This window comes from Otolemur garnettii, unplaced genomic scaffold (genome assembly GCF_000181295.1).
Source record: "Otolemur garnettii isolate 467f Iridium unplaced genomic scaffold, OtoGar3 scaffold00089, whole genome shotgun sequence".
Taxonomy (NCBI): Eukaryota; Metazoa; Chordata; class Mammalia; order Primates; family Galagidae; genus Otolemur; species Otolemur garnettii.
Genome location: NW_003852484.1, coordinates 1,267,259 through 1,291,402, shown reverse-complemented (window position 1 = coordinate 1,291,402; position 24,144 = coordinate 1,267,259). Strand labels below are relative to the sequence as shown.

The 24,144-nt window shown below is 39.7% G+C and overlaps 1 protein-coding gene across 1 annotated transcript in view; it reads left to right on the top strand.

Annotated features, from left to right (window-relative positions):
- The window catches only part of LOC100954950 (kalirin RhoGEF kinase), a 512,376-nt gene that overhangs the window by 443,444 nt on the left and 44,788 nt on the right, over positions 1 to 24,144 (top strand). The window contains exons 22-25 of the mRNA XM_023516322.1: positions 3,178 to 3,360; positions 4,637 to 4,755; positions 10,405 to 10,471; positions 11,035 to 11,144. Of these exons, the coding sequence (XP_023372090.1) occupies positions 3,178 to 3,360; positions 4,637 to 4,755; positions 10,405 to 10,471; positions 11,035 to 11,144 (479 nt within the window). The remainder of the gene's footprint in view (positions 1 to 3,177; positions 3,361 to 4,636; positions 4,756 to 10,404; positions 10,472 to 11,034; positions 11,145 to 24,144) is intronic.

Genomic DNA, 24,144 nt, shown 5'->3' with positions numbered 1-24,144 from the left:
AAGTTTTTACCTCTGATTGCATAACCTATGGCCAGGCATTTGGCAAGTCACGTGGTGCTACCAGAGTCGTTCACGTGTAAGAAACTATTTCAGGCTGCTCCCAGTGGGGGCCATGGCTACTGCTGGGCTCTCAGTGGGCTTGTCCAGTTCATAGGCCAAATTTATCATCTAATTCTTTCCAGTGTACACCCTCAACTCTTGCTGATTGAGCCTACCTAAGTCACCTCCAAACATAAGATCTGCTGGTTCATTCTCTTATTCATTTATTCATTTGACATTAGTGGTACCAATTAATAAAATATAATATGTACCTTCTAGGAGTTTGTGATGTGATGAAGGAGACACATGAACAACTCAATGTGAAATGTGCTAAAATAGAGGCATATATGTGAAACTGTGGGAATGCTAGGAAGGGCACCCCCTGCTCATCTTGTGAGAAGAAAAGGAAATGAGAGAGGCCCCTGCATTGAAAGTGAGGATGAGCAAGAGCCCTCATCAGAGTAGATGGGGCATGTGACACTCACCATGGCTAGGGTTTATGGGTATGAAGCACAGTGGAGATAGGGCTGCTGCAAAGGTAGGTGGGGCCACATGGGGAAGGGCTTGTCAATACTGCTAAATTACTGTCTCTGCTCCCCCAGGTCCCAAGCACACCTGGAACATGCTTGGTCACAAACCATTTGTTCAGTGACTCTTGAATCATAGATAGGATGCTTTAAGATATAATTTCCTCTGATAGAGCTGTTTTGGTACAGCTGCTGCCACCAGCTGGCTGTAAAACCCTGTCTTATAGGTGGAGTTACCTCATAAAAGCAGAGAATATGTATTGCCAAGACTTTTACATAAAAATTTATTTTTTCATTGTAGCATTAAAAATTATTCTTGGTTTTAAATAAATAGAAAACTGAAGAAAACTATTTTCAGGGGAAAAAAACCCCACATGCAAAAAGATGAAAGTTCTAAGAATGTCAGGTACCAATTCCCAGTGTTACTACTCTACCCTTTCATGGCTCAAGAGATGTGTCTGCTATCCGGACTTTACCTGCTTCCCTTCACACCAGAGCTCTTCTGGTCCCTATTTCCTAGCCTGGACACCAGCCTGCTGCCCTTAGATAGAATGTACTGTGTGCTGCTATGGAGCTGAGCCCTGATCTCCTTGGCAGTGCAGCAGGCAAAGCACACGCTCACCTCTCCGAAGCCCTTCCTCTTTGGCATTTCTTTGGAGGGACAGTTTATCATGGGAGGGACTATAGATGAGCCTAGGAAGGGTAGCAGGGATGGTGGAATGAAGAAAGAAAGTCTCTTCTGTCTTTTCTACAGTTGCTCCAGTGATTTTTCTGGCTCAGTTTCCCTCAACTATCTAGATTATAATATGATCCAAACTTTCCTCCAGTCTAAAAGATAACTTTTCTTCTTAGAATATTTAAATACTCTTTTCTTTCCTGGGTAGATTTTTTTTTTTTTTTTTTTGTGATGAAGTCTCAATCTGTTGCCCTGGATAAAGTGCCATGATGTCAGTCTAGCTCAAACTCCTAGCAACCTCAAACTCCTGGGTTCAAGTGATCCTCCTGCCTCAACCTCCCCAGTAGCTGGCACTACAGGCACCTGACTATAATGCCCAGCTAGTTTTTCTATTTTTAGTAGAGATGGGGCCTCGTTCTTTTTCAAGCTGATATTGAACTCAGAGCTCAGGTAATCTACCTACTTTGCCTCCCAGGGTGCTAAGATTATAGGCATGAGCTATTGTGCCCAGCCCCAGATTTTAGAGTTTGGAAATCCAGAGTTATGGTAAAGGGTGAATAGTTGGCTGCTTGTTGAGTATCTCCCTCCTTCTCATGTCCTACCTAGCTTAAGTACCACCACCCCACATTTTAAAATTCTTGCAGTGTTAACAATACTCATTTTGACATCCAATTATATAATGCCTTAAGTTATTTAACTACTCTGTGTGAAATGAACAGCTTTTTTTCTTTTGTTTACCCCCCAAGCCGTCTCCACAGCCCTTTGCACAGTGCTATGGACGGAATAGGCATCGAACAAACTCTTGTTAGAAATGTAGTTAACTCAGTATACATCAGAGTTCACCCTTACTTAATTCTGTAATAGACACCAGCTTTATTAACCCCTTTCTCCCTCTCTCTGAAATTAAAGCCAAGATCCTGGTGATGAAAGGGACAGAATTTACTCTTAAATTTGCTAGTCAGATTTCTTTACATTTTGGCGTGATGTTCAGAGCCTGCTTTAGGCTGCTACACTGAAGGGAGAGACCTAGGAACTAAGGATCAAAGGCAGAGAGGCTCTGTCATTTACTGGTGGTATGAACTTGGACCACCCTAAGCCTCTCCAAGCCTTAGTTTTTTCATCTGTAGTTGAAAAAGATGTGCAGCCACCTCCCTCCGCCTACTTCCTAAGGATTCTTTAAGACTCAAGTAAGTCTCAGATACATTAATGTACTCTGTAAACAGATAAAGCACTATAGTAATCTAAGAGATTATTATATCAGTAATAATAATAGTAATGTCTAACATTTATGGCTTATTGAGTTCTTACTGTGTTTCAGGTGTGGTTGTGAGCATTCTACAGTAGCAAGCCATTTAATACAACCTCATGCTATGGGTTCAATTAGTCCTCTGTATCTGTAGATTTGGATCCATGGATTCAACCAGCTGTGGATCAAAAATACCAAAAAAAAAAAAAAAGGATTATTGTATCTCTACTGAATGTATACAAATTTTTCTTTTTTATATTATTCCCTAAACCATACAGTATAGCAGCTACATGTATTAGGTAGCATAAGTAATCTAGAGATGATTTAAAGTACACAGGAGGATGTTCCTAGGTTATATACAAATATTGTACCCTGTTTTGTAAGGAACGTGAGCATCTGTGGATTTTGGTATTCATTGGGGATCCTAGAACCAATCTTCCACCAAGGGTTGGTATAATATTGAGGAACAACTGTGCTATTATGGTCCCTATTCTGCAGATGAATGAACTGAGGCACAGAGGGTTTAAATAATTTACTCAAGATCTCCTAGCTAGTAGACAGAGCTGGGTGCAAACCCAGGTAGTCAGCTGGTATCTATGGCTGCTATGCAGAAGGAAAGGAGGATGGGGTGAAGGAGGCATAAGAACAAATAAAGTCCAGTAACTAACTCAAAACCATCTTTTGGGCAGCAAACAAAGGAGAAGGTGAAGCTTCTGATTCAGCTAGCTGACAGCTTTGTGGAGAAAGGCCACATTCATGCCACGGAGATAAGGAAATGGGTAACCACGGTGGACAAGCACTACAGAGACTTCTCCTTGAGGATGGGGAAGTACCGGTACTCCCTGGAGAAAGCCCTAGGAGTCAACACAGAGGTAGGCATGGGGTGTTGTCCACTGGGATGTCTTCCCTGCTTATCTCCATAGGCACCACTGCCATTGTGGCCATAGAAGGAAGGCATATTTCCAGAGCAGTCCTTCTGAGCTGGCGACCCCTACACACTTGCCTTATGTGGTTTCTAGTGTGGAGGTGGGTCTTGCTGATCCCTTCATCTCCTGCCCCCATAATTACTATTCTATATATTGTAAAGTGGGCTGCTCTGGAGTGGATCCTGTGGCTATGGAACAGAAGTTTTTCTCTGTGCAGCCTTAATTATTGACTTGGAGGACTAAACCCTTTATCTTGACTCTGTCAGTTCCATCTTCCACCCAATTATGTTAATCAGCAAATGACTAGAATTCCCAGAGTATGTGTCCTAGTGCTCTTTCAAGAATAAGGGATGGAGTATGTACAAGGGCTATTTGATGATTCAAGTGAAAAGAGGCACTCTTTGCCACGAAGCAAGAGGAGACTTTTAATCTCTTCTTTATAATAGGGGTCATTAACCTATGAATTAAGAGCTAAATACAGCCTGACAATTTAATCCTAGAACTTCTAATTCTTAAATCTCTAAATAGGCTCATGCTCTGAAGTAGAGCAGCCTAGAGAGTGACATGGTCAAACCTCCTAGAGTTGAGGCAGCTAATGCCTCCCCCAGGCCTTATTCTGTGAGCTTTTTTCCTAGGGACTTCCATCATATATAAATACCAAATGGTATAAGCGGGGGTGAGCAGTTAGAAATTGAAATAAGTGGGGCAGTTAGAAAGTTCAGTCATTGTTCTATCATTTAGCTTTCTATTTCTAATGGAAATTGCTTTAAATAAAATTGTTTAAATAAAAATATTTGGTTTGATTAGTTTCCTTTGATAAAGGAGAGGGCTTTAAAAAAAATCTTTGTATGTTTTTCACATCCATTTTAAATGGCTAAGAATCACTCTTAGATGTAATTTATGTATTGGTATTTAGATTTCATCAGGGCCAATGGCCTTGGGGAAATAGACATATAATTATCAAATGTGTTCATTGTTTTGTCTTGCTGTGGATATTAGCACTGAACATTTGACTGAACATTTTATATCTTTCTTACTTGAAAAAAAAATGATCCCATGAAAAAGAGTACTGTGGGTGGGAATTCATAGGGTCCTCGATCTTTTTATCTGTTACCATTATATCTTGCTTCATTTTTCCTCTTTACCATGTCCCCTACCTTGGTGAGTTGCTTTCCCAAAGCCTTTCCAAGGTCTGGGACCTCTGTGACCCCTTTGTGTATAGGATAACAAGGACCTGGAGCTGGACATCATCCCAGCAAGCCTTTCAGATCGTGAGGTCAAGCTGCGGGATGCCACCCATGAAGTCAATGAAGAGAAGAGGAAGTCAGCCCGGAAGAAAGAGTATGTGTCCTGCCTGGCCAGCCGGCTCCTCATGCCTGCACCTGGTTTCCACTGCCACTCGCCTACAGTGGGTAGAACCAGCAGGCACAGTGTTTCCACTGAGAATATGGGTTTCCTCGGAAGACTTCTAAAGTCTCTCTAATCTGTCCTTCACTTGAATTCTCCAGTAAATTACTAGAAACAAAACAAAATCTTCCTTTTAAATCATCAAATTTCACTGCACTATCTCAAAACTTGACATGGCCCAAACCAGGTATCTTTTCTCTTCCTCCTAACTTCCTAATTCCTATCAACAGTGTGACTGTCCTGGTTTCCCAGCCTTGAAGCTGTGAAGTAAGCTGTCACTTATCACTCTATTCCTGAAGTCAGTCCTTTCTTCAATTTCTTTCATCACCTCTTTCTTCCCCGTAGACTTCTGTCTGTGGCCCTCATCACTGGAAGTCTAGATGACCTGCATAAATTCCCCCTATCCTTCCTACTCATGCTGCAAGCCCTGCCCTATCTGTGTTCATACATCATAATGCCAGGTGACTGTTCTGAAGGAGCATTCTATCACGGCTAGTACCAATGCCCTTCTTGCTGCCACCACTAGATAAAGTACCTTACACACATCTCTTTTTATCTTCCTATCACTTCTCTGAGGTAGCTATGATTATTTTCATTTTACATTTGAGAAATAAGACTTGGAAAATCTGAGCAACTTTACCCAAACCACACAGATAATGAAGCCATAATTTAAACCAGCTCTGACTCTTCACCACTCTGTGTTTCATTTCCATTGTGTTTCTCATTAGCTCCAAATTATAAATTATTTTATACTCCCCTGGAATAATGATCAAACTCTTCAAAGTGCTATCATTTGGCCTCTCCTGAGTCAGTCTTATTCCAAGGTACTTTTCACCTGAAATGACACACTTCAGACAGACTCATTGACTTCTCTCACATCTAAGATCAAGTTGTTCATGCAGTATTCTTAGCCTAGAACTCTCTCTTTTTTGTTTTCCCTTCCCTGTTCATTTCTGTTGTTCTTTTATCTGTTTAGTTTTATTTTGCCCCCTCTAAGTCCTATTGATTCTGTAAAAGCCAGCTCATAGTCTTTGCCACTATAAATCCTTTGTCTACAGTCTTCACTGTCATTGGTCCATCCTTTTCTGAACTCCTGTATTTCTTTTCTATACTGATTTCCATTTTACTTATTCTGCTGATTCCTGAGCATTTCTCTCTAACTAGATTATAAACTTCTTGAGGGCAAAGAGGAGGGAGACTTTTTATAGTCTCTTATCTGAACGAAGGGACTAAGAGGTCAATAAGATAACATGATTGATGAAAAAAAGGTTATAGGATATAATTGGACATATAAATTGAAACCTTGAAGGAAGGGTTATCTAAAATCATGGAACATTAAGAATCATAGTATCAGTTTCCTTCCCTGAAGCTGAGGGATTTACCACTGAGCTAGAAGAAAGTAAGGTTTGCTCTGGGAGGTGTTCCGATGCTAAGTAGCCCCTCTCTTGACTTGGCCCAGGTATTTAGATTTCAGGATTTTTGCCTGGGTATCAAAAGAAAGGAAAAGTTCTCAGGAACTGGTCCAGTGAGTGAATTGTAGAGGTCAAGATGTAAAGCTGCCACCTAAATTTATTCCCAGGTCAGTAGTGATCCATAAGGAGATGAGGCAAAGGAACATTGACATGAAGAGAGTAGAGGATGCTGAGGTTCATACATTTTGGAAGACCTGAAGTTGCCTGAGATTTTCATAAATTAGACTCTGTTTTCTCAGAATAAGAATGGACAGGGAGCAGAATCTACTTAGTGGGACCAATTTATCAGGAGGTTCCTGCTCTGTTCTTGATTATCTCAGCTCTAGGCTCAGAAATTCCTACCAGGGAGGCAAAATAAACATTTTACTTCTTTAGTAGGTAACTGCTTAGCCATATTTCACACTAATCAGGGATGTACAGGGCATTGGACAGCTGAAACAATGGACTGTGCCAACCTAACAACCCATTTCTTCACTCTCTGCTTCCTTTATGTTACAAAGCCACACATTCACAGAGATTTCTGAAGGGCCTAATGAAGAATATTTTGAAAGACTCTGTTGGGTAATGCTAGGAAAAAATAGGATATCCTAAGATTAAGAAGCTCTATGCAATTTCTTTTATCAAAATGAGGTAGAACCTCAGGTCCCTTGGAGCCAAAGAAACTAAAGTTGGTCTGTGAAGTCACAGCTTTTTTCATATGAGAGCTGCTGCATATAGGACTGTTATAACAAAGAACCACAAATTGGGTGGTATAAACAACAGAAATATGTTGTCTCACAGTTCTGGAGGCTAGGAGTCTAAAATCAAGATGTCCATGTGATAGATTCCTAATGAGGGCTGTAGAGAAGGAGGCCTCTCTCCTTACTTTGTAGATGGCTATTTTCATGATCATCCATCATTCTTCTGGAATAAATGTCTATTATCAGTTTCCCCTTTCTATGAGGAAACCAATCATATGGGATTTGGGGCCTACCCATACCAGTATTATAATGACTCTATTTCCAAATAAAATGAAAATCTGGGGTACTGTGGTTTAGTACTTCCACATATGCATTTGGGGAACGCATAATTCAGCCCATAATAGGGGAATGAAGAGACTACAGTGGCCAAATCTTCCTCTCAGGTTCTTCCTGAGATACCAGATAGCCAGACAAGCTTAATGGATGGGTAGAAAAAAAAATAAAATGGGGTAAGGGGTAGGAGAGAGAAATTATGAAGAAATATAGGTAATCCTGCAGAAAGCAGAAGGGAGAAAAAGACCAATACCTAAGGAAAACTTAAAGTAATAAAACTAAAGACAAATTTTTAAAGCCCATCAGTTTATGATCCTCTGATCTCCCCTCTTTCCTAGTTTCATTACAATCATTTAATCACTGAGTGTTTATTTAGGACCCACCACGCACCAGGCACTTTGCTTTCATGGATTTATAGCATCCTTTTGGCCATCCTATGTGGTCAGCTATTTCATAAGTAAGGAGTCTGAGGCTTCAAGAAGCAATTCCTACCTCTGGTAAATGACAGAGTGGTAATTCAGTTTCTCTTTGTCTGACTTACAAAACTCTTGGAAGTCCTATTCTACTAACAGAGTAAGAATCAGAAGATAGTGGCTAATTAACTTCCGCAAAAGAGAATTTTTTGGATCAATGCTTTCATTTCAATAGAAAGGCTACTGCCAGAACAATGCATTTTACTTTAAGGAAAATCCTACCAAGATAAAGGTCCAGGAAAAGATGCTTTTCATTTAATATTTCATGTGAAATTTCCATCAGGAGATACTTTAGAAACAAAATTTCTCAAAATTTTCACGTGCTGGTACACGTGGTAATAGGGGTTTTCATTATAAACTAAATGAAAACTGACAAAACAAAGGAAAGATAAATGTATAAATATATAGTTTTGCTAAATGCCAGCTAGTAAGTACCATTTCTAATAAAAATTTATGGAAGAAAAAAATGAAGTAGATATACTACAGTGAAGCCATGCATCATAAGTTTAACAGTCACCCAAGTACATTGTGTGGTTTAGGGGCAAAGGAGGAAAAACCCTCTCCTCAGAGGTGCGTAGCGCGTGCTTCTCTGTGTCAGGGACCGAAAAGCAGCCATGTAGCACTGCTGATTTATACTATGTTTATGGTTAACCGCATGCTCAGCTTTATACACACTGTTGTTTTTTGGTTTTTGTTTTTTTTCAAGACAGTCTCACTGTGTCTCCCTCTGTAGAGTGCTGAGGTGTCACAGCTCACAGCAACCCCCCAGCTCGTGTGCTTAAGCGATTCTCTTGCCTCAACCTCCCAAGTAGCTGGGACTACAGGCACCTGCCACAACACCTGGCTACTTTTTGGTTGTAGTTGTCATTGTTGTTTGGCAGTCCCTGGGCTGGATTCAAACCCACTAGCTCCAGCGTATGTGGCTGGCACCCAAGTTGCTGAGTTACAGGCGCTGAGCCTGTTTACACTGTTTTGATATAAACAAGTCCCATTAAAAATAGTGTCTAGGCCAGGTAGCATCTAGGCCAGGCACAGTGGCTCATGCCTATAATCCCTGCACTTTGGGAGGCCAAGGCAAAGGGATCTCTTGAGGCCAGAAGTTCAAGACCAGACTTCTGATCTCTTGAACTAGAAGTTCAAGATAGGCAACATTGTGATACCCTATCTCTACATTAAAAAAAAATTAATTAGCCTAGTATAGTGGTGCATGCCTATAGTCCTAACTACTCAGGAGGCTTAAGTGGGAGGATTATTGGCTTCAGCTCAAAAATTCCAGGCTAGAGTGACCTTTGATTGTGCCACTGTACTCCAACCTGAACAACAGAGACCCTGTCTCTTAAAATAACAAAACAAAACAGTGCAATGCTAATATTCTGGGTGAAGGGCACACTTACTATCTTGACTTAAAACGTATGAAAGTAAATTATGTAACCAAAATTGTTACCTTGTAATTGTACCCCTGTAATATTCTGAAATTAAAAAAAATAGTGTCTAAATGATTAATAGGATAAATCTAGGTCAGAGGTCAGCAAGCACAGGCTGTATTTGACCCACTAACTATTTTGTATAATCTATAAACTAAAAAAATTTTTTATAATTTTAAATCATTGAAAAAAATCAAAAGAATATTTTATAATATGAAAATGAGATAAGATTCAAATTTCATTGCTCATAGTTTTGCTGAAACTTAGCCACTCTTATTTTGGACACATTATCTATGGCTTTGTTCACACCACAGCAGCAAAGCCGAATGCTTGTGGCAGAGACTGAATGGCCCACAAAGATTGACTATGTTACTCCTTACAGAAAGAGCTGCTAACCGCTGATTTTAGTGGTGTCTTAGACATTTCCTGAATTTGCAACCTAGTTTAATTTGCAGAACTGAGAACTGTTTTGGTGTAAGTATGCAAACTCTACAGAACAGACATCATCATTCTAGGAGCTGTAAGAGAAGTGTAGGAAGCTGAGGTTCAAGCTGTCTAGTCGGCAAGATAGAATATGGATGGTCCTGCATGCCCGTGCCCACATGCAGCTGTGAACATATGCACATCCACACAGGATCACAAGATGGTAGGACTGTGGCGGAAAGGGAGAGGGTATGGAACTAGTAGAGCATAGACATGCTGAAGGGATAGAGGGCAAATGATTAGGGTAAGCATGACTCACAGGAAGATTGTCATAGGAAAGGGAAGGATCTTGAAAGGAAAAACATGGTAAAGCAGAAAAATAGGACATTCAAGAATGTCATAAATGCTGTGGTTGGAGGCTCGGCGCCTGTGGCTCAAGTGGCTAAGGCGCCAGCCACATACACCTAAGGTGGCAGGTTCGAATCCCCAGCCCAGCCCGCCAAACAACAATGATGGCTGCAACCAAAAAAAAAAATGGCCAGGCGTTGTGGTGGGTGCCTGTAGTCCCAGCTGCTTGGGAGGCTGAGGCAGGAGACTCGCTTGAGCCCAGGAGTTGGAGGTTGCTGTGAGCGTGATGCCATCGCACTCTACTCAGAGGGATAGCTTGAGGCTCTGTCTCAAAAAAAAAAAAAAAAAATGCTGTGGTTGGAAGGTGAAATTTGAAGGAGGGGAGGCATTATCTCTATCACAAACTAAAAGCCCATTTGTTTCCCTCTAGATTCATTATGGCCGAACTACTCCAGACAGAGAAGGCTTATGTAAGGGACTTACATGAGTGCTTGGAGGTGAGTCTTGTGGTAATCAGGTCACAGCTGCATTAGAAAAATAATATCCTTGCCAGCAATGGGTCCTCAAGAAAAGCTTGGTGCTCTTGGTCTTCTTTCAGAGAGGGATGAATATAAAAGCCAGCCAGAGGAAATCTTTCTCCTAGTGTCAGTAGTAATTGCAAGGGTGTTTAAAGTGCTTTGAAAAGAAAGTTTAAACTTTCTCAGACTGGAGATAGACCTATGGGGGAAAAAAAGTATATATCGTACTTCAGTTCAAAATAAAACATAGTCCATGAACTTAAACTGAGTCTGAAAATCTGTATCTCTCTCCTTCCCAACTCACATGTGCTCAGCTCCACACACATTGAATAAACATGAAGAAGACTGTGGGGTTTGTGTTCTTGCTCAAATTCAGGATAATGAAATATTTGGGTCTGTTTCTTTCTTTTTATGTAATACCTCACTTTTAAACTCTACATTTCCCAGTCAAGTCTCACCCCACAAATTTGAGGGCCTGTTTGTTTTCATCTGTGTTTTATGTGGCAGGACTTGCCAGTAATGAAAGTGTTGCTGTCTTGCAGACCTACCTGTGGGAAATGACCAGTGGTGTGGAGGAGATCCCACCTGGGATCCTCAATAAAGAGCATATCATCTTTGGCAACATCCAGGAGATCTACGATTTCCATAACAAGTAGGTTGGTGGAGGGTTTCAGAGGAGTGTACTTGGGGCCATAAATACCAGACACCAGGGATTCCCACTAAGTAGATCAAAGTGGATTGATACATCTTGCCTGGTGAAGTCTTACCTGGTCAGTTTTCTAAGGCAGTTGCTATCAGAGTTTTTCCTTACTCACCACCCCTTTTTCTGCAATTGTCCAAAGTCCTTAGTGGAACGTGAAGTCAAGTATTCTGCAGTGTTCCAGCCCAGTTCTCCTCGGGGACCTACCTGGCAGCATCTTTATGTACCTAATCAGAATGATTATCAGGCTTTAAGGAAATAAAAATAGCTTCTGCTTCTTAAGTCTTGTGGGAAATCCTGACATTCATCTGAAGCTAACCATTCTGCCTTGTGGTCTTGAATTTCAAATCCCATTGAAGTTTTTTTCAACCTAAATATTTCGTCTATCCCCACCTCATTTTACATTTTTTGACAGCTTGGAGGGGAGAACATTAACTGATACTCTGTTTTGTTGAAACAAATATACCCATAGCATCCTAAAACCTCACAACTCATTTTTTCCAGCTTCCAACTTGATTTAAGACTGATGTCCATAGCGTACAAAACAATATGTTCCTATTAACAGAGGGTCAGCAAGAAAATTGGTGTGATCAGTTATGTAACCAACTAATGGGAATAACTGTTTCCAAAATATAAAATAGAGGGAATCTCAAGACACAAGAATGTTGGCATAAAGTCCTAGAGCTCTTTCAGGGCCCTGCTGCGGAGAAGCGTTATGTTGGGTGAGGTCAGCTTTTCCTGAGCTGAGTAGGCAGGCACACTAGAGATAGAGGAGCAACTCTCAGAGTTCTCCAGGATGCCAGGCACATAGATAGGTATAGCAGCTGCCTCGAGGCAAAACTCTGAAGCATTCTACACCTCAGCTATCCAGTGCTGTAAGCCACTAGGCTATTGAACCCCTGAAATGTGGCTAGTGCCACATGTGCCACATGTTAACTTTAGTTCATTTTAATAATTTTAAATTTAAATAGCTGCAAGAGGTTGCCATATTGGACATCCCAGCTCTAGAAAATGTGTGACTATGTGTTGAAAATGACTAAGAAAGAAGTAAGAGGGTGCAGAAAGATTTGGGGCTCAAAAAGGTCTAAAGCAGGGGTGTCCAACTTTTTTTTTCTTTTCTTTTCTGCCATGCATTGAAAGAAAGCGTTGTCTCGGGCCACACATTAAATATACAAACACTAACAAAAGCTAATTAGCCAAAAAAAAAAGAGGAAAAAAAGGTTCTTGCATACACCACCAATAAGCAAAAAATGTCCTCATGAAATCAGCATACAACTGGCTGACAAGCTGGACTCCCCTGGAAAGTCTAACTAAGGGGTGGACATTCACTCTCATCATCTCCTGATGATTAATCCTTGTATGTCATCAAGTAGCATCAGTTTAAAGAGAACATAAAGTATATAGCTCTCATGACATGTTAACCTCGTCAGATTATTACAGCAGTAAATTCTAGGGGGAAACATCTCCTGACTTTTTGGAATACTTAATAAAACTTGCCAGAACTTTTTTTTTAATCACATATTTTAACACTCCCCATTTGGTTTGTCTGGAAATCTCCAGACATCAAAATAGTCTGTTTTCACGATTATCATTATTAATAAGATCCCAGTGAAAGCATTCCTGATCACTGATCCCACTCCCACCATCTGAGCCCAATCCAGTACCATCCCCTCTCCTCAGGATAGCTGAGAAGATGTCAGACTGGCAGATGGTAAGTCACATTGCTTTACTTTTCTGACTTACGATCTCTGGGATTTAGTCAACAGATCTCATTTTCCCCATATTCTTATCAGATTGACTGAGCATGGACACTTAGTGATCACAGCATGCACTTCTTTTTTTTTTTTTTTGAGACAGAGCCTCAAGCTGTCTTCCTGGGTAGAATGCCGTGGCATTACAGCTCACAGCAACCTCCAACTCCTGGGCTCAAGCGAGTCTCTTGCCTCTGCCTCCCAAGTAGCTGGGACCACAGGCGCCCGCCACAATGCCCGGCTGTTTTTTGGTTGCAGCCGTCATTGTTGTTTGGCGGGTCCGGGCTGGGGATTCAAACCCGCCACCTTAGGTGTATGTGGCTGGCACCTTAGCCGGTTGAGCTATAGGCGCCGAGCCAGCATGCACTTCTTGAGAGCCCAGCTTTTGCCAAATCAACCTATAAGGGGAAAGAATATTCATTTCAAAATTGACTAATCATAACCAAATATTTAGCTTAACCATGCCTCTTATTCCAGTTCCATGATATCACTCTAGTACATTTTATAGTTTTTTATTTTTGTTTTATTATTTGTTTCTATATATTTAGGGGTTTCAGTGCGATTTTGTTACATAGATATACTGTGTATTGGTGAGGTCTGAGCATTTAGTGTACCCATCACCTGAATAGTGTGCAGTGTACCCAATAGGTAATTTTGCATCCTTCACCCCCTCCCACCTTTCCACCTTTGGAGTCTTCACTGTCTGTTATTCCATTCTGTATGACATGCACACCCCTAGATTCGTTCCCACTAAGTGAGAACATGCAGTATTTGACTTTCTGTTCCTGAGAAATACTTCGCTTGGGATAATGGCCTTGACTTCTATCCAAGTTGCTGCAAAAGACATTATTTCATTCTTTTTATGACTAAGTAGCATTTCCTGGTATATATACCACATTTTCTTTATCCACTTATTAGTTGGATTTTTAAATAGCTAAAAATCTACCTGTGAGTTACAATATATAGTTCTAAGAAATGCTTTAAAATGAACAAATCAACTTAAACCATGTAGAATGCTACATTCTTTAAATAGAAGAATAAATATAGTATCAAAAACACAGCTACCCAATACATGCTATCTATTTAGAACATTATGAAGCAGAAAGAAAATAAAAACTAGCCTCTGAGCATCCAGAAGAGATATCGCATGCTTGTGCTTTCACAGAAACAGCTTTCCTCCCTAACAACCACTTTTCCTCTAATTATGTAGTTTCCAAGCCCACAGCAATTTAGGAGCAGCAAATAAGAATCAAGACCTTGAGTGAGTATTTGGAGACCAACAGCACAAAGTGAGACCTGACAGAGAAGAAAACAGATAAAATGGGGGGAAGAATGGTGATTGAACCAGAAAAATCTTAGTGGTCAGGGACTACTCAAGAGTGTATTGGCACAAACCATTCTATACCCCAACAATAGAGCCCAACCTCATGTATTCCAGTATAGCATAATAATTGATGTTAATAATAGCTCTGAATCATTAATATAGTCTGCACTAAAAGCAGGGAACTCTATAATGCATTTAGAAAGCTATCAACTAAAAAAATTAATGTTATAAATCATCCACAATTTAAAGGAATGTCTAAAAAATCAAACTTCATATTAATTTCCTAGAGGACCCAGGAGCTAAGGCTTTACTGTAGTCTTAACATATGCTTTCAGCTTATGTCATACAAATTTTGATTAATGGAGAAAACACATCTCTAAGATCTATAATAAATAAGAGATAAAATAGCTATTAAACTAACTTAAAAATGCAAAAACTATAAACTCCATAAAGGACCATGTCTTTCAATGGATAACTATATGCCTGTACATAGTAAACTTTCAGGATATATTTTCTGGGTAGATAGATAGATGAATGAACAAACTAGAAATAAAATTACAGTTTGAAGATTTATGGCTAATGCCATTCAAGTCATAATTCAATCTTTTGTTTGTGAAAGTCTCAAGACAGGGAAAAGCATTACATGTCATTTTTCCCTCATCCCTGTCAGAACCTTATGGAACAACAAAATAATTGAATTTCTGAATGAAAGAGTTTCTTGAAGCTTCTTAATGGGAGGACTATATAATTGTCTTAACACCTGTTCATTCTTCAGGAATACTTCTCAGAAATGGTCACTTCTTAATCTGGAAAAATCAAAGATTTTTTTTTAATTCCAGTTGTTTGTACATTTCCAGAGTTGCAATTAAGTCCTATCTAACAGACAAACATGCTCCCCTCATTTTTAGCACTTTGATCAGTGTTATCCGCCTCCACACCAGAGAGAGGATAGAAGGGAGAAAGGAGGGAGAAATACATGTCTTGAGAGACTAAAAGAAGGGAATTGAGATTGACACCACCTAGCTGAGTCACTAGGAAGTTTTATGATGAATGTGTTACATATATCAGGTAGGTAATCTTAATCTCTCAAAAATGGTGTCACTTTGAAAAATGGCAACCAAGATTAGTTTTCTGTTTCTCTCTTACTCTCGTTCTCTGTGTGTGTATATCTGATTTGTCTCAAGGACCTTTATGTTTATAGATACTGAATGGAGAAATTCCCAAGCCCCCCAATTTTTTTAAAGAACAATTCAATATCTAGAAATTGATACATTCAAGCCATGGTTTTAACACAAATGGGCGGTTGAAGTGGAGTGATGCTGTTTTGCCCTGCCCTCCCACTGTCCCATTTAGCACTACTTCTCTTTTTAATAGAACTAGATATAAAGATCATGACTTTTACTTACCTACACAAGACTTAGACACATTCTATTGTGTTTTTCTGAGCATTCCTGTAGCACTCAGACAAGAGAGTCTGTTCCATAAATAGGTCCCCCAAACAGTAATATTAATAGCTTTGTTAGTACAATCTCCCCACTTTACCTAACGTACAACTTGTAATTCAAGAAAATAATTTCTCAGCTTGTATTGTTAGATTTGCAGCTTTGGTAAGGACAGCTTTCTGCTTAAAATGCTCACCACCTGAACCTCTTTCTTTTGAGTTACTTGGAAATATGGTTGTGTGTGAGTCGGAACAATAACATTTCTATAAAGTCCATACTGCCAGGGCCCAGAGAGTCCTCTTAACCATAAAGTATAGCCCTTTTCATTTATAGATAAGGAGAGTGAGATCCATAAAGGAGCCAGCATGTGACATGCCCCTCTCATTCCTTAAAGATCAGACATTAGATTCCAGGGATTGTCTCTCCCCTTTCCCCATTCCATACTCCACCAACTGTGGCTGCCAAATATGGCTAGTTTATCTCATAGCTAAGCAGATTCTAGGTAGATCCCTAAATCTGACAAACATTTCTAGCTGTGCCCCTGAAATCCATTTTCAGCAAAGATTGGAATGGCAAGTTGGGGGCCAAGAACTGAGGCTAGATACCCCTCTTGCATACTCCCTCCCTCCAAGCCTGGCCAGAAGCTATTAGATTGGACCTTGGCCACTAGCCACTGTATTCCCAGGCTGGTGTTAACTGCTCAAGGCTGAGGGATCAGGGCCCAGGCTGTGTAGGAATGAAATGGGGGTCCTGGTCAGGCCAGGCTGGCCAGGAGCAGTAGGTGGTAAGCAATAGGAATAAAGGCAAAGGGGAAGAGTGGGGTGCTCCAGTGAGTGATGGAACCACAGCCACATCTCAGTCATCTTCCCAGAGCATCTCTTCCTGGGCTAAATCCAGTGATGAATCAGACCCAAACTCTGCCCTCTGAGTTCCATTTGTGCCTACACAAATGCAGTTCAAGAAGCAGAGAAAATAGCTCAATTGGAGCAGTAGGAAAGGCCTTCTGGAAAAGGGGGCATTTGAGATAGTATTTAAATAATGAGTGGGATTTTTATAGGCAGAGACAGCTTCCTGGATAGTAAAGTCTGAACAAAATCCCTTTTAGGGAAGAGTGATGAAGTCTGGCTGTGAGGCTGAGAGAGACAATGGGGAGGAATTGATGAGTGAGACTCAGCCCTGTGTTGTGGAAGTGGGGGGAGAGGTACTGCTGTCACTGTCAGGGTACCTTAGTGAGGTTGAGGGGGAAAGGAGAGATGGTGGGTAGAGGTGTCAGAAATAGGTAGGGAGGACACAAAGGAAAGGAGGGCAAAGTTTAAGTAAGGTAGGGAAATGGAGTGAAATACCTAGATAGAGAATACTGAGGTGGTGGATAACTAGGGGGAACATAGAGACAAGGAGTGAGAGAAGCAGTAGAGCCGGGGATGGATAAATAGGTAATCAGATAAGTAGGTAGATCAGTAAGAGAGAGGCTCTGGGGGGGGGGGGAGGAAGAAAGGAGGAGAGGGAAAGAGATAGATAAAGACCTAGCCCTTCCTGGGGCTACCATCCTGGTGCAGGCAGGACAATGAGCAACATGGTGTTTGTCAAACATCTTTGATCATGAGCCAAAGAAAAAGATTGTCCATTATGCCCTGATATACACATGCTTATATATTATATATAAATGGGAAATTAAAAGTTGCTAAACAACACCCTCACTATGATATTTTGTGTTAGGTTCGATTTCATCCTCCCCCTTTCTTTTCATGCTGGTTACCACTCATTTGATTTTACAAACCCTTGAAACACAGTGGGTCGCCCCACGCCTGCAAGGCAGGGCACTGGCTCCACCAGGTGGTAAGGACGAGGACACGCAGCTCATGGTCCCGGGGCAGGTCCACATTGCTGCTGCAGCCTTTTTCTCCCTCTTTGCCTCTCTTGACCCTTCCCAGCACACACACGTTGCTTAAAATGTGCACGTTCTGTCCTTTCTGTTCTTCTTTACCCACTCCACATGTCTTGGATATTAATTACATCCTATTTACAGAAAATCATAGAATTACTAAATGTTAAAGCCTAAAAGAAATCTTTAAACATAGATTACTTCTGCTCCCTTTTTGTATTAAAACTGGACCTTACAAAGGTCGTGACCTGCCCAAACCCATTAGTGGCATAGCCAAAGAGTCCAGCTGTCATTTTCTGAATGGTTAAATGTTTTTTTTTGTTATTATTACCAAACTATTAAAAACTGATACCTGGTCAACCCCCAAAAGCAAACACCTCCTTGTTCACCCTCACGTGCCCATCATCTAGATCCAAAAAGTGTAAACGTATCTTAAAACCTGTTGTCAATCCAATATGACAACTAAATAATCATACTATGAAACTAAATGATACTTGGGAGCAGTGCCAAACACTGACATTGAAAATCAGTCTTTGGACAATTTTTATGTACAACTAGGGTTTTGAGGCCAGTTACAAACGAACCAATTTGAACCACACAACCCACCTTTTAACAATCTCATAGCAGGATTCACCAAGTTATTCTGAAAACAGAAAAGCCAAGTAATGCCAGAACAGAGCAAGAAATACAGAGAAAGGCAGGAGAAAACAGACCATTTTCAAATGTTTTCATCAACGTTCTCATAAAATGTGGCCGTGGTCTTGTTGTCTGTGTTTTCAGTAAGTTGTCAATGTTGGGATGGATTATAAGTATTGGGAAATATCTAAAGCAAGACAACATCTAAACATTTGATTTGGATATGTAAAAGTAATGTTAATTTTAGTTTTATACACTGATTTTTTAGCATCCATGTCTAATTGCTAAATGACACCTTCATGGATATGAATAATACTAAAGATGAGATTAATTTTATATTTTATGTTAACATTAAACTTGGTATATCTGTGCAATTATGTTTTCATTTGATCACACAAGTTAGACAAAGTAAGGAAATATTGGCAAAACACATTCAACAGGAAGCAGTGCAGCAAGGTAAAATTTGACTGCTTGAGGTTGGAGCCTGAGGGTGAGATGTGCTGAGTGAAGGACCAGGCCTGTGCACTTGTCCCCTTTGTCTATAGTTTAAAGTTTCTGGTGTGAAATGAAGCTACAGAGCTAGGTGATTCTGATGGCTCAGCCTGGGTGCTCAAATGCTGGAATTGACCCCTGAATAACCCAGCACCATCCCCAAGTGTACATGACTCTCACTAGTTTAATATCTGCCCTACTATGCTAAGTAGCTGTCTTAGCCCTGCTGCCTAGAGCCTCTTACACTCTAGTTCTGAATCCATCAGATCATTAATGGATTCTTTAGACATAATATCTAGCTCCATTTGTCTAAAAGCAATAACCCAGCCCTGCCTTGAAAAGAAGGCAATGTTCAGGACTTTCTGCAAATGAGTGAGCCCAATACCTTTCTCCTCACCCTAGTTCCAACTTAACTTTTTAATGTATGCTCCTCATCGTTCCTCTTTCTCCCTTGCTACAGTACCCCACTCCCCTTCTCGCTACCTCTGGTATTCCAACAAGCACGTGCACATGTGCACGCAAGCCTTCAAATAGATGCGTCCCTTTAGATATGGACTGCAGACTATCCATGATGCACACTTGTCTCTTGGTCTGTAACCTACCTGCTGGACAAGGTCATGACCCCCTTGATGAAGGATACACTTCCTCAGAAGCAGCAAGACTGTAGACCAAATTTACCTTCAGAGAGAATAACAAAATAACTGATACTTTTGGAATGGTGCTGTTTCCATAATCTTTAATGACAAATTCAGAAAGCTTTCTATCAATAAATGCTAGTGTTTTCATTTCCTGGGATTCTGTAGAAAGTGAGAGGGAAGTATCTTCCTTGTAAAGTAACTGTATGATAAATGACATTGTAGTAATTTAATAGAGTAGTAGCATCGCTTAGATCTTTACATTTCTGTAAAAGTTTTATTTCTGAAAGAACTCCAGATAGTCACATAAACACCTAAACTACTTGCTTTACTCAATATTCTGCAATTTATTACATGTAAGTATTGGAATGGTGAGAGCCAAATTGTTACTGCAGAACAGCTGAAGTGGAGTGTTCCATAATATGTGGAGAGTGCTGTGAAATATTGTGCTTTAATTTAAACTCATCATGTCTACTTGAAGTAGGTGTGATGATATTGATCAGACATATATAATCTGTCATCTTTGTTAAGCATCACATTGAAAAGCAAAATAGAGTTTAACACTTACCATCAACAATTACATCAAGATGGTAGTGAATATCTTATTCAAAGATATGAGTTGATAAGCCTGGCCACAAACTAAATAGTTTTTTTTAATTCTTAGATTCTGTCCCTGAATTAAATCATAAAGAGTTGGTGTAGGATTTGCCATCTGGAAACACACTGGAATCAGGGGTCATTGCCTTCAAATGCCAATCTGTGGACTGTGCACATTAGAATTACACAGGAAGTTTTTCTAAACTGTGTGGTTGCTCAGATTTTAATCCCAGAGGGCAATGCACAGCTAGATGTGGTGACCACTAACTAGGGTTTTCTAAGAATGTCCCATGAGACAGAGTCTGATACTGTCCCTAAAAATGTTACACTCAGGGCAGTGCCTGTCGCTCAGTGAGTAGGGTGCCGGCCCCATATACTGAGGGTGGTGGGTTCAAACCCAGCCCCAGCCAAACTGCAACAAAAAAATAGCTGGGTGTTGTGGCAAGCGCCTTTAGTCCTAGCTACTTGGCAGGCTGAGGCAAGAGAATCGCCTAAGCCCAAGAGTTGGAGGTTGCTGTGAGCTGTGATGCCATGGCACTCTACCCAGGGTGACAAAATGAGATTCTGTCTCTAAAAACAAAACAAAACAAAAATGTTATAGTCAGAGAAGTTTGGGAAACACTGCATAATTTATCTACTTCAGAGAAGTACAGTCCTTTAGTAAAGAAACCAGCTTAGCCCAACATTTCCAAACTTAAAGACAGGCAACCTTGGAATCCATTTTTTTTTTTTTTTTTTTTTTGGCATAACACTCAAGCTTCTCCCAAGATGTGACTTAGGGGAAGGTAATCTGCTATAGAATTCTCAACAAGGGCTTCATGGGAGAGTTCCCTGCATATAAGCCTCCAGGAGTGGGGAAGAGTGTGAGATATGTATGTTTATCAGAGAGAATAATACTTAATACTTTATAAAGATGGAGAAACACTGATCCTAAATAACTACTTTTTCTTTAGTATCTACTGTCTGCCAGGCACTGGGTTGGATTCTTTCTATCCATGGATTCATTAAATCCTCCCAACCACCTATGAAGTGCTTATTTAAAGATGAGGAAAATGAGGCTTTGGAAGACTCCGTCCCAACTGTGACCAAGAGTAAACTCTAGTTCTTTAACTTGTGCCTGGTTGTAGAAGACTTGGGATCAGTAAGGGTGAGCCAGGGATGGCTGCTGTTAAAACCTTCCATTTTACAGAAAGGCATCAAGGACTGGTGAAAGAAAATGATGTGTTTTCTTTCAGTCATAGGAATCATATGCTATGCATTTAATCCTGGTTATAGTATTTTTGTCTCCCGAGAATTTTCAAATTGAATTCTTTCCATAGGTTTTTTGGTAGCTGCTATCACCACAATCAGAGTATTGCTCTATTTAATTTAGTTGGATTTTTAATAAAATTGTTAGCATTGTCTTTAACTGGATCAATTATCAACTTTGTATGTGTAATTACCACTGTTTGACATTAACCTTAAAAGACCATTCTAACTGTGGGTCACAAGTCAAGGAAAGAGGGAAACTCTCCCTGAGTTATCCTGAGTGTACTTGTAATTTCTGAAACAAAGATACAATTTTATATCCTGTGTGGAATTCCTGATCCAGTCTTTTTTTTTTTCTTTTTTTTTTTTTTACCATTTCTTTGACTACCCTTAAGGGAGAAGGGCGAACATACTGCAGAATTTAGAGGACTGGAGTGAGGATAACAATAGTCCTGGGTAAGGAGATCCTGACGACGGAGATGTGAGGGCTTCCTACAAGCTGAGAGCATTATCCTGGGTTCCCAGGGCTTATATGTTCTCACTTTTCTTCCCTCTCTCTCACCCATGGTCTCTTTTCCTTCTAGGTTCTCCTTTCTTTAAAACACCTCATTTTCTTTCACCAGGACTTGTCCTAGAATAGCTCATCAGATTTTCTTCCCCCACTTGCTAAGTCATTCCACCACCCCCTCCTCAGGCTCTGTTCAGTCCACCAAAGGGAAGCATCTTCCTAATGAAGTAACTGTGTCTTATAATACATGGCTCAGGGATGGATTTCCATTCATTCTTCACTGTGATTTATATCAAAGGCCAAAATAAGAAATAACCACATGAAGAATATATCAGCACCTTCTGAAGACATCATACATTATATTTTAGAGTGTTCTTTGTGATAAAGGGCCATATGATAAATGTGTTAACAAAAAGAATTCAATTCCAAAATTAAAAAATAATATATTTACATATAAACAACTTGTATGTATGCAGAGGTGTGTGTGTGTGTAGTGATAAACCAGATTGCTTCTTTTTGCAACAGAAGAGTATGTTTCTCTTTGGTTCTTGAACTAAGTTTGAGCCTCAATTATAACATAATATAATATATTTTCCTATTTATATTTTAGAAGTCACATTAAATACTGATTACATTAAATGTGTCACCTATTATCTTTTGAAAAGTAGTAATAAATATGATACAATATTGATTCTGAGCACTTTATATTTGCATTTCTAAAATTCAAATTGTATTATAATTACCCCTGCTCCACAATTCAGTCCACATACTCTGAAATTCTCACATGTAAGGGGAAAGATGATGATTGCCATATGGGTATTACCAGGAGTTCCCCCCAATTTTTTTTTTTTTTTTGAGACAGAGCCTCAAGCTGTCCCCCTGGGCAGAGTGCCGTGGCATTACAGCTCACAGCAACCTCCAACTCCTGGACTCAAGCGAGTCTCCTGCCTCCGCCTCCCAAGTAGCTGGGACCACAGGCGCCCACCACAACGCCCGGCTATTTTTTGGTTGCAGCCATCATTGTTGTTTGGCGGGTCCGGGCTGGGGATTCGAACCCACCACCTTAGGTGTACATGGCTGGCGCCTTAGCCGGTTGAGCTATAGGCGCTGAGCCCCAAAATTTTTTAAATGACTTTTTTCTTATTACTAAAGCAATGCCCATTTATTGTGGAAAAAATTTAAATTGCAGATGAACAAAGAAACTGTCATCTATGATTCCACTAATCATTATTAGCATTTTTTGCTTTACAAATGTCTTACCAAATATTTTTAATTGCACATACATGTATATTTTTAAAACTCCAAATCAGTGTCTTTTTATATTATTGAAGAAAGAACACATGTAATACATATGTGCTCATATATTGAAATTCATAACCACTTATAATTAATTATAAGATACTACCAAAATGTGTGGACAATAAGAGCCAGATAAAGTACAATAAAAATAAAATTTAATTTTTTCCTTGGGTAGAGGTAAGTAGTGGGATAATGCAGAACCACTTTGTATCTTTTAATCTGTTTTTTTAAGGTAATGGATTCATGTGATTTTAAAACCAAAATTAAATAGAAAAGTAAACATTGAGAAGTCTCTTCCACCACTGTCCTTCACCCTGTTCCTTTTCCTGGTTTCCTATAATAATGACTTCTGTTAGTTTCTTGGGCCAAAAATAAGAACATATATTTCCTACTTAGACAAGGTAACATATTAAATACATTCTTGTGCATCTTTCTTTTTCAACTTAGCTTGTCCTGCAGTTCTTCCATGTGAAAATGTAGAAAGCTTTGTCATTTTGTTATAGCTAACAGCATAGCATTCAGTTATGTGCATATATCATCGTTTAAATACTTTTTTTCTCTACAGACCATCTTTTGCTATTATTAACAGTGTCATCATTAATACTCAGGTATATTATGTCATTTTATACATATAGATATAACTATAGGGAAATTAAAATTACAGTCAGAAATATATTTATGATTTTGATAGATACTTTTAAATTGCTCTTTATACAAATTATAACATTTTCCATTTCCATCAGTATATATCTCCAAAGCCTCATATTTAATTTTTATTTGAAAAATATTTTGCAGTTTTTTTCAAAAAACAAATTCCATTCTAATAATGCTGGCCTGTTAGAACTTATATTCTCTGAACCCATTATTTGATGCATTAATTGGAAGCAAGTGTAATTATTAACATGGAAAGAAACCATGGCACAGATATTACACTGGCAGATAATTCACTGGCAACTCAGTTCAGTTTTTGAATATATTGTGACTTCTTCCTCCATTAAATTTCCTTTCCTAATGGTGTCTGTGTTATAAAACATTAAGTTGAACTCATGGTTTCTAGTGTAAACTAGCTATTGGCAGAAGAAGGCAACTAGGATTTAGCAAGAGGTCAGTGTAGGATTCATTTTCCCACTTTATCTCT